The sequence below is a fragment of the Lampetra fluviatilis genome, chromosome 16 (genome assembly GCF_964198595.1).
Source record: "Lampetra fluviatilis chromosome 16, kcLamFluv1.1, whole genome shotgun sequence".
NCBI classification, from domain to species: domain Eukaryota; kingdom Metazoa; phylum Chordata; class Hyperoartia; order Petromyzontiformes; family Petromyzontidae; genus Lampetra; species Lampetra fluviatilis.
The window spans coordinates 2,819,860-2,831,427 of NC_136290.1; the positions used below are offsets into that span (position 1 = coordinate 2,819,860).

At 45.8% G+C, this 11,568-nt stretch overlaps 1 protein-coding gene across 1 annotated transcript; it reads left to right on the forward strand.

The window, feature by feature from the left end:
- Positions 1-602: 602 nt before the first annotated feature.
- On the forward strand, positions 603-4,917 carry LOC144936428 (uncharacterized). Its single transcript, XM_078863478.1, has 3 exons — positions 603-746; positions 1,175-1,288; positions 4,174-4,917. Exons 1-3 carry the CDS (start codon positions 603-605, stop codon positions 4,915-4,917), a joined length of 1,002 nt encoding a protein of 333 aa, XP_078719604.1.
- The last annotated feature ends 6,651 nt before the right edge of the window (positions 4,918-11,568 follow it).

Consider the following 11,568-nt stretch of genomic DNA (forward strand, 5'->3'; position numbering starts at 1 on the left):
GGCGCGGCACGGGCTAGAGAAGAGATGGAGCGATGTGGTACAGGAGGACGTGGAGCTGAGTGGACTTGCCGAAGACTGGTACCAGCGGTGTCAAGATCGGCCTCAGTGGAGGAGGCTCGTGAAAGACGCTTCTTGGCAGTTGGAGGCAGTCGCCCTCCAACAACAACGGAGGGCGGAGGAGCGACGCTCACAACAACGAGCGGAGCGCCGGGTGGCTAAAGCACAGCAAGTTGGTACAGTAGGGGGCACAGGTGGTGCATCTGCATCAGCCAGTAATCTCGGTCATCTCGGTCAGTCGACCCGTGGCACCTGCTGGGTCTGCCCCGTGACCTCCTGCCAGCGGGCGTTCGACACTTCACGTGGCCTCAAGGTGCACTTGGCCTGGCACAAGCGTCGTGGTGACGTCACCGCCACTTAGTGGCGAATGGCGGTTGTTGTCTGCTTGTGTGTGTGTCTGTGTGTGTCTGCTTGTGTGTCTGTGTGTGTGTGTGCGCCTCTGTGTGTGTCTGCTTGTGTGTGTGTGTGTCTGTGTGTGTGTGTCTGCTTGTGTGTGTGTGTGTGTCTGCGTGTGTGTCTGCTTGTGTGCAGTCTCGGCTCGAGTCATGATTCCCGTCGGAGCCCTGACCTCCTCCTTCTCATTGGAGGGTCACCAGGACCTCAAGATCCTTCAGCCCTGGTGGGACGTGTTGTGCGACATGCTCTCCGTGCCCATGTTCATGATAGGCATCTTTGCCGGGATGCTGCAGGTACGTCGTTCCAACGCTCTAGACTCTAGACTCTAGAGAGTCCCCACGCACATTCATCAATGTCGCCGCCATGCTATGGATAACATCGCGGAGATGTTGACGACCTCGCCTGGTACGCAGAAGGTCATAGGTTCCATCCCGACCCCTGCTGCATATTTGGACTTCGCGTATGTCTCATCATCACGGTGGCCGGGAGATGTTAACTACCTCGCCTGGTACGGAGGAAGTCGTGGGTTCCAACTCGACGTGCGAGCTCACTCAAAGCGCTGGCTAGAGAGCACATCTTGGGTCGATATGGGTTGCCTCCCCCCCCCCCCGTACACACCGGGAATCGTGCAAAGTGAACCTGAGTGGAGAGACGTCTTCAAGGAGACCACACGGCGTCACGTCATGGTCACGTGGTACCCACTTCTCCCACCTCCGCCCAGAACATGAACGAGCGCATTCTGTGTGTGCCGGTGCCGAGAGGCTTCGACGTGGATCTGAAGGAGTGGAACGAGACCGTGCTGAGGAAGCTCATGGCCAACCCCAGGGCCCAGACGGTGAGGTCCCCCCTCGGGCCGGCTCGACACGACCATGCAGGGGGGAGAGAACCGCTGGTTGCCAGCGGTAAGGCCGGCTGCGCCACCGGCAATTGCCCGAGGAATAGTGTAATGTACAGTATAGTGCAGGGGTGGGCAAACTTTTTCACTCACGGGCCACAATGGGTTCTAAAATTTGACAGAGGGGCCGGGCCAGGAACAGATGGATGGAGTGATTGTGTGAACTAATATAAATTACATGTAAAAATGATTACATGAAAGGATTTGGCCTTTAATAGGTAGCAAAGCATTTATTTGCAAGGCAATTTAACAAATTGCACGAACATGAACAATAGAAAAACATGTCGTAACATGACTGATCAAACATCATGAAAACATCTCAGGCCTGCGCCCAAACCAATTACCTCACTTGAACTTCTTTATTATCTACATTAACAGGTTAGAGCAGCCACGCAGGCTGTGTGATGGAGATTTGGCTCCAACCTCGCTGCAGCAACACATAATCAGTTTCAGTGGGAACAGTGTTGTTGATCTCCCATTTTTGCCAGTGCATCCATGTCTGGAGTTATTTTGGTTGTGGCAATTCTCAGGATAGATCTGAGGTGCTGATCCGTTAACTTTGATCTGTGACGGGCTTTGTTGGCGTTCATGATGCTGAATGTCTGCTCACACACATAAGTCGAGCCAAACAAATTTTCTGTGCAGTCCTCCGGAGGTTTGGAAACGTGGCTCTGTTAAGTGAAGCATAAAAGTCATTCAGTTTAACAGAGTTGAACTTCTCCTTTAGGACGGAGTCAGACTGAAGATCTATCAGTTCCAACTGCAGCTCCTGTGGTGCTGTTTCAAGGTCTTGTGACAGGGGACAGGACACCAGCTGAAGTGACTGTTCAATGTTTTCGAAATCAGAGAACCTATGGCAAAATTCTCCGTGCAGGTCCTCTAGCGATTTGCTGTATTTTTTGGCGTTTCGCGGTGCCTCTTCCTGCATGGCAAGTGTGGGGAAATGAGCGAAAGATTTGTTCGCAATTTGTCCGGAGAACAAAGTGAGCTTGGATTTGAAGGGTTTCACATGTTTGTACATGTCGTGAACAAACTGATCTTTCCTTCTGCAGTTTCACATTCAGCTCATTCATGTGTGAAAATATGTCCACAGCAAACACAAAGTTACTAAGCCAGTTCTTGTCGCTTAGCTCAGGGAATTCGTCAGATTTCCCCATCAACTCGAAAAATGCGATGATGTCCTCTTTCAGCTCCCACACTCGTTGTAACACTTTCCCCAAACTTAACCAGCGGACACGAGAGTGGTACAGCAAGTCCTGATGATCCGCATAAGTTTCCTCCAGGAACGTAATAAACTGACGGTGCTGAAGTCCCCTTGCTCGTATAAAGTTCACAAATTTTACGACTGGATTCACGACATGATTCAGCTGCAATACAGACTTACACAGGTATTCCTGATGGATGATGCAGTGAAGGAAAATAAGATCCTGGACAGGGTTTTCCTCTTTCACTTTATCCTGGATTCTTTTCAGCAGCCCAACGTTTTTTCCAGTTAAATTTGGCAATCCATCCGTTGTGACATTGACAAGTTTACTCCGAGATAGTGTCATTCTTTCGATGACAGCAGATACCTGGTTATACAAGTCCTCTCCCTTCGTTGCTCCTTTCAGGGACTCCATGGTCAAAAACTCCTCTGTTATCGCAAAACTGTCAATGCCTCCGATAAAAATGATGAGCTGAGCAGTGTATTTTACGTCTGTACTTTCATCCAGTGCTAGTGAATATAATTCAAAGGAATCAGATTTTTTGCTTAATTGACTGGCTATATTTTTATCAATCAGTTCCACACGGCGAGTCACAGTCCTGCGTGATAAACTGACTTTTTCAAATTTGCTTTTGATCTCCGGACACAAGATGTCTGCTGTCTGTACCATGTATTCTTTTACAAACTTGCCTTCGGAGAAAGTGGTAATGAGTGGTAATGTTGGTGAGAAGAAGTGTTTAGAGAAATTTTAAATCGAAGCGAAGAAGGAATTTATTGAAAAGTTTGTATAATTAATGATTTTTCAAACTTTAATGATGTTTTCTGTGCTTAAAACTCTTTAAAAAAACTGAGGTCTAGAACGGACTCGTGAAATTCGGAGAGAACTCGGAGTTAAGTTTCGTTTGTTTTGTTGAATTACACAAAGTGCGCCTTCTAATGGAGATATGGGGGCATTACAGGAGGAAGGTGAAATTTAATTTAATAATAATATTTGGACAACTTCGGTGGGCCGGATTAAAAAGCCCAACGGGCCATATACGGCCCATGTCTGCGCTAAATAAATCAATTGTTAATTAGCCCTGTTGCAAGAGGTTAATTTGCCTCTTGCCTGTGAGCTGCTGGTGTCAAACATTTTACCGTGTGTAACCCGTTTGTGATGTATAACATTTTTCCCACTCAAATTCGCAATGCAAAAAGAATAGCAATGCAAATTGCTACTCTGATTAGCACGGTTGGCTATGCGAAAGAAATTCAACATACATACATACATACAAACGAACTCGAGTCAATGTGAATTATCAAGACAATTTATTTACAGTTGGTAATACATAACATAGGTTTCATGAGTTAGATTGCGTCAGCTGCCCTTAAGGCCCGTCGTATCGACATCGTATGCATCCAAGAAACGAAGTGGAGTGGAGCAAAGGCGAGGGAGATTGGATAAGGATACAAACTGTTCTACAACGGTGAAAGAAACACCAAGAACTGCGTTGGAATCGCAGTCAGCCAAAATCTACGAGACAACGTCGTGGCCGTCCACCGTGTTTCCGACTGCCTCATGTCCATCGAAATCAACTCAAACGACCTACGCCTCCGGGTGGTATCTTGTTATGCGCCGCAGCCTGGCTACCCAGCAGATACCAAGGAGGAATTTTGGGAACAATTTGATGAACACATGCAATCGATAAACGGAGAAGAGCAGTTAGTAATTGGTGGAGACCTAAATGGACACGTTGGAAAAGCCCGGGATGGATACCCTCGAAACCATGGTGGCCAAGGATATGGTACCCGGAACGATGAGGGAAACCGAGCCCTGGACTTTGCGGAAGCCTATGATCTTGTTCTCGTCAACACCTTCTTCAAGAAGAGACCGTCCCATCTCATTACGTATGCCAGTGGTGGGAGATCAACTCAAATTGATTACTGGCTTGTCAAGCGGGATAAGCTGAAAACGGTGACAAACACTAAAGTCATACCATCGGACAACATCGCCCCACAACATCGCATCCTGGTCATGGACATGAAAATGGACATTGGCCAGCGACATCGCCCACCAACAACGGGACAGCAGCGAATTAAGTGGTGGCGGATGAAGGAATGCAAGGATCAGCTGAGAGTCGCCCTCAATCAGATTGACGTGAACACCAACCGACCAGCGAATGCGATTTGGGAAGATCTCGCCGGCCAACTGTGCACAGCAGCAATGGAAGCACTGGGGCTAACTAAGCCGGGAAAACGCTTCATTGACAAGCAAATATGGTGGTGGAACGAAGAAGTGCAGCTAGCAGTGAAAGAGAAGAAGCTAGCTTTCAAGAAGTGGCGCCAAACGCTCGCAGATCTGGATTACCAACACTGCAGAAACTAATTCTAGATTTGAAGCTTTCGTGACTGCAATGATTCATACTCTTAGGTTTTTTCGGTAAAGTCACGTAGGTAAAAAAATTTAAATTAATAAAAGTAAAATAAAAGAAATTAAACAATTCACGACGTTTCGGAAGCAACACAAGTACTTGATACAGCTGTCGTGGCTGTGACGGTTCCACCTGAAGACGGAGGCTTGTGTTGCTTCCGAAACGTCGTGAATTTTTTAATTTGTTTTATTTTACTTTTATTAATTAAACATTTTTACCTACGTGACTTTACCGAAAAAACCTAAGAGTATTACAGAAACTGCAAATCGGCAGCGAAGCGAGTAGTAGCAGCGGTGAAATTAGCTCAATACGACCAACTGTATGTCGAACTGGACACACAAGATGGTGCCAATAAGATCTATCGACTGGCAGAGGCGCGCCATCGTTCGACTCAGGATATTGGTCAGGTTAAATGCATAAAGGATGAGAATCACAGCGCTCTCAGAGACCCGCCTGCCATCCTTCAATGCTGGAGCGACTACTTCTCTGGAATCTGCAACCAGGAATTTCCCCATCCACCGATTATTAGCGCTGAACACGTGCTCGGTCCCGTTTTGCCTATCACCATCATCGAAGTGGAACAAGCTATCAAGATAATGAAGAATGGGAAAGCGACTGGCCACGACGATATCCCTGCTGAGGCCTGGAAGATCCTTGGCAGGCAGGGTGCTGCCCTCCTTACCCAGCTCTTCAGCACCATCACGAGCACCGGTGAGGTCCCAGAAGCCTGGTCGACCAGCACGACGGTTCCAATTTGGAAGGGTAAAGGGGACGTGGCAGAATGCTCGAATTACAGGTCAATCCGGCTCCTGTGTCATGCGATGAAGATCTTTGAGCGAGTTTTGGACACGAGGATTAGAAACATCATCACCCTATCACCCAACCAATGCGGCTTCGTTAAAGGATGTGGCACTACGGACGCCATATTCGCGGCGAGGCTCCTGCTGGAGAGGCACAGAGAGAAGAACCAAGCTGTGCACGTGTCGTTCCTCGACCTTGAAAAGGCATTTTACAGGGTCCCCCACGACCTCATCTGGCACTCGCTTCGATCCCATGGAGTCCCTGAAACCTACGTGCATTGGGTGCAACTCCTATACAAGAACGTCACCAGTGCAGTCAGGTGTGCAGTGGGCATATCACCGCCATTTCCCATCAGCGTTGGAGTGCACCAAGGATCGGCCCTGTCACCACTCCTGTTTATCCTGTGCATGGACACGATCACTGCCGACCTGCACACGCCCCTGCCATGGTCAATTCTCTATGCGGATGACGTCCTCCTCTCAGATGAAGAGAGAGGAGATGTGGAAAGACAATCGCGCCTGTGGAAGGAACGTTTGGACGAAAACGGGATGAGGTTCAACATCAAAAAGACGGAGTATATGGAGTGTGGCCCCCAAACCGACGGCACCATCAGCATTGACGGAGAAGATCTGAAGAAAGTGACGGACTTTAAGTACCTGGGCTCCAGCATCAGCTCAGATGGAAGCATCACGACTGATGTGAGGTCACGAGTCAATGCGGCATGGATGAAGTGGAGGCAAGTCACCAGAGTCCTCTGTGATCGGAAAATGCCGGATAGGCTGAAGGGAAAAATTTACAAGACCATCGTCCGACCGGTGGCACTCTATGGATCCGAGTGCTGGCCAGCCACAACTGTACACGAACAAGCCCTCCATACCATGGAGATGAGGATGCTCAGATGGAGCCTTGGACTGACTCGATGGGATCGTGTAATGAACGAAGACGTTCGGAAGCAACTTGGTGTGGCCCCCATTGCGGACAAGATGCTTCAGGCAAGGCTTTGGTGGTACAGCCATGTGATGCGAAGTGAAGAGTCATCAGTGGCCAAGACTGCCATGCGTATTGAGCCAGAGGGCCGCCGTCCACGTGGACGTCCGAAGAAGCGATGGATGGATCGAATAAAGGAAGACATGAAGACGGTCAACGCATCCCCTGAAGATGCCCTGGACCGAGCCAAATGGAGAAGACAATGCCGAAAAGAGGACCCTGTGCCACAGCGGGAACAACGCTAGGAAGAAGAAGATTGCGTAAATATAAATGTGTCGTGGAACACGCCACAACCTGACACGGTAAGGTTTGTCAAGTAAACAGAACATGCCAATTCATTACTAGTACAGCACACCGGTGTGTTGGAGAGCAAATCAACAACATTTACAATCTGAATACGACGTTTAGCCAGTAATTACAAATAGCTTCGTCAGGCGACTGCCAGATTTGTGTATAAATCCTCCTGTTTCATTCCTTAAAAAGGGATAGATGTGATGATGTCACTTGTGAGCTCTTCTTGTGTGAAGGGGGAGGATTAATGTATGCATATGAATAACAATGGGGGTATCCATTGCCTGTTGGGTTATTTATATGTTAATCAACGTACATTATGCATGCACATTATTCTTGTACGTCCTGTCGTTTGAGTGCAATAAAATAACAGCACCTGGTATTGTCTGCATACAGTTGATCCCCATTTATGTATGCTGACCTGTATAGGCATGCATTTAAACAATTATTTGAAGATTCATTTCTGAGCAGCGCTAAGGCTGTAGCTATCCGAATGGTTAAGATTATTTGTATTTAACACGTAGGCTTTCGCGAACAATATTATTCATAAAAAAGGTTTTTGGGTTACATCGCGTTATTTATAAATGTGTCGTAACCCTCTACCAAAATTGAGTCACGTTGACAAAAGTCAAATAGTTCACGACTATTTGTCTTTTGTCAACGTGACATTTTTTATTGTTCGGCTGTGTCGGGTGGTGGAGGGTTACGACACATTTATAAATAACGCGATCTAACCCAAAAACCTTTATTATTAATTATTTGTATTTATCTCCATTTCGATAGATTCTCTAATTAGTCTTGGCCAGTAGTAACTAGTCTTGCACAGAACGTCAATGAGTGTCCTTGTTGGCATGCGTGTTCTGCCACTGCTGACAGTTGTATTTGGGAGTATTTCTTTGGTGTTCTTTTAGTCTCGTGCTGATCATTCTTCCTGTCTGCTCAACATAGCATTGGACACAAGTGCAATTAATCCGTTACACACCTTCTGTTAAATGCTTCGTTAATAAATCTTCAGTACCAGATATTAGTTTATGTATTTAATGTACCATGCCAAATCTGACTCGGATGTTTAGTTTTTCCAAAAATATCACAAATTTTATTCATTACTCCCACAATGTACGGTATTTTGAATAGTTTTAATTAATAACACGAGTTGAAACTGACCAAGTAATTTAAACTACTAAAATACTGTACATCAACTAGCCAGATTTTTGGAATAACAAAACATCCGAATCAGAGTTGGCACAGTACAAAAAATACAAAAACTAATATCTGGTACTAAAGATGTATTACCGAATCTTGATTTGAAGTTTTCGTGACCGCAAGAATCAATATAGTCTTTGGTTGTTTCGGTAAAGTCACGTAGTTAGAAATAAAATAAAATAAAACAAATCACGAAGTTTCGGGCGCAACACAAGCGTCCGTCATCAGGTGGGACAACCACAGCAAGAAAACATTTGCTGAAGTGGGCAAGAGAGCTTCCGTGGCAAGAGGTTATATAGGTAAGAAAGGGGGGAGGAGAAAGGGGGGAAAGAGAGATAGAGAGAGGGGGGGGGGCGCTGCGTGAGTGCTCGGGGGAGAAAGGATGTGAGGCCAGAGCGAGGGGGGGGGGGAGTGGGCAGGGCTGGAAGTGGGAGGCTGGGAAAGCTGGGATAGCTGGGGATGCGGGGAGAAATTATCTCGGAAAATAGGCAAGTACCCGGCAGATAAACAGCCATAAAGAGTTAAGGTTTTACCTGGTTAATAACATCCTTCCAATGATTGCTCAATTTGTATCCATCTTCTCGATTGAAGTTATGTCTACGTTTATATATCTGAATGGCTTCATGAACTAACCTTTGATAGTAGCTGGAAGGTTTGCAGAGTACCTTGGTCTCGGAAAAAATATTATCATGCGAGCCCACAGCATTATAACAAAGGTCAGCCATGGCAGAGGTATTGGTTTTCTGCCGTGTTACAGATCTGCCTTGTGTTCGCGAACATGGTCCGAGAGATGTCGTTTTGTTTCCCCAATGTAACTGCTACCGCAAGTTTGTAAACTCCAGGATATTGCATGTCGGGAATGACATCCTTCACAGATGGGATTAGATCACAGATTTTGTGTACTGTATTGAATCGGACCTGGATCTTGTGTTTGTTTAAGATTTTCGAAATCTTTTTGGTAACACCTGCTATGTATGGTAACGCGATGGTTTTGATCGGCTTCTCAGGGGGTTGTTTCTCCATGGTTGGAAAAACAGCTTTGGGAATAATTCGGTCCGAGTACCCATTCATCTTGAGGGCCTGGTGTATATTTGTTTAAATTATCAAGTTCAAGATGGAGTAGTCTTATCCTCTCTGAGATTAGAGAAAGGCTAGCTGTGAATAAGATTAGTTGGCGTTAGGAGAAGTGACAGAAGCAGATGTGAGTGTACGAGTATGGATCCCTGCAGTCACGAATCAAGATTGAACCACCTCTACGGGGAGGGTTTTCACACATCTGTTAGAACTTTTAACAGACTACGAGACAAGGTGGCTCACATGATCGAGTATTTCACCTTTCTGAAGAGATGCTGCGACAACAAGGTAATACCGACCACATTTACACTGTGGTCGGTATTACCTTGTCACTACTCCTAACACCAAATGGATCTAATTCAGAGCTAGCCTTTCTTAAATCTCAGAGAGGATAAGACTACTCCGTCTTGAACTTGATAATTTAGACAAATGTCTCCTACAATCACACTTAACATTAACAGATTAAATGTCCGCATTTGATTGGAACCTTGTAGATAACATGACTGCTTCTTCTGTCGCAACAATGTCCTCCAAATGTAAGGTTAACCTTATTTCTAAATTCAATAACTTGTCAAAAAAGAAATCAGATCCACACATTAAAAAGCTAGATGTTAACAAGACTGTTATCAATCAGAGTAGCAGCACAATCTCCGATAGCCTAAAATCGGTACTAGCTAGAGGGATGAAATTTGCTGTCACTCCCAAACACATCCCAGTGGATTATAGAATTTCCCAGGTAGATGTAGCCCTCAAATGCTTGGGACACATCCCGATAGACGTGGCAAAATCTGAAATTGCCACCATCCTTAAAAATGCTAAGAAACCCATTAGTAACATCAGCAAAGACGAGCACTCTGAACTCGCCAAATTGAAAAAGAGAGATGAGATAGTCATCCTCTCAGCCGACAAGGGCAATGCTCCTGTCATCATGGATAAAACCACATACAACAACAAAATCCAGGACCTTCTTAATGATGGAAGTTACACCAAAATCAACAAAGATCCTACCAACCGCCTGGCTACAAAAACCAACAATATCATTACCAGTTCAACTCCTCTAATAGAGCCATTCAAACGGCTCTCCCTAAAACCTTCTGCTACTAGACCACCCAGATTCTATGGTCTTCCAAAATTCCATAAAGAAGGTACTCCACTTCGGCCCATCGTTTCCACTATCAACTCACCTACCTACAAACTGGCCCGTTATCCATCTGATACCTTGCTTCCATTCACGGACAAGACCACCTCAGCAGTACATAACTCAGCTCAATTGGGCTCTCTAATCAAGGGCATTTCACTGTCCCCAGATGAATTGCTCGTCAGCTTTGATGTAGTTTCTCTGTTCACCAAGGTTCCTGTACCAGACACCTTAGCAATAATTGAAGACTTAGTCCAACATGGACTGAATCCTGATGTACCTACTCTGGTTAAGCACTGCCTTACCAATACTTACTACACCTGGAATGGTACTTTCTACAAACAAAATGAAGGTTTCCCCTTATCACCAGTGATTGCAAATGTTTTCATGGAGAAATTTGAAACAGATGCCATCCAGACATCCACCCTACGTCCTTCATTGTGGAAGAGAAATGTAGATTACACTCTCGGTATTTGGCCTGCCAGCATTGAACCAATTTCTCAACCACATCAATTCCATACACCCATCCATCAAATTCACCATGGAAGCGGAGAAGGATGGTAAGCTACCATTCCTGGATGTTTTGTTTGAGAAGAGACTTGACGGCTCGTTGGGACACTGTCTACAGGAAAGCCACCCACACAGATTCCTATCTGAAACCTGATTCCCACCCCCATCCGGCACAGAATTCTCATCAAAACACTACACAATAAGGCCAACTGCATTTACGACCGACACCACCTAGCCAGTGAACTGGAACACGTACACCAGGCCCTCAAGATGAATGGCTACTCAGACCGCATTATTCGCAAAGCTGTTTCTCCAACCATGGTCAAACAACCCCCTGAGAAGCTGATCAAAACCATCACGTTACCATACATAGCAGGTGTTACCAAACAGATTTTCAATATATTAAACAAACACAAGATCCAAGTCCGATTCAATACAGTACACAAAATCAGTGATCTAATCCCATCTGTGAAGGATGTCATTCCTGACATGCAATATCCTGGAGTTTACAAATCTAGTTGTACCTGTGGTAGCAGTTACATTGGGGAAACGAAACGACATGTCTCGGACTGTGTTCGCGAACACAAGGCAGAACCAATAC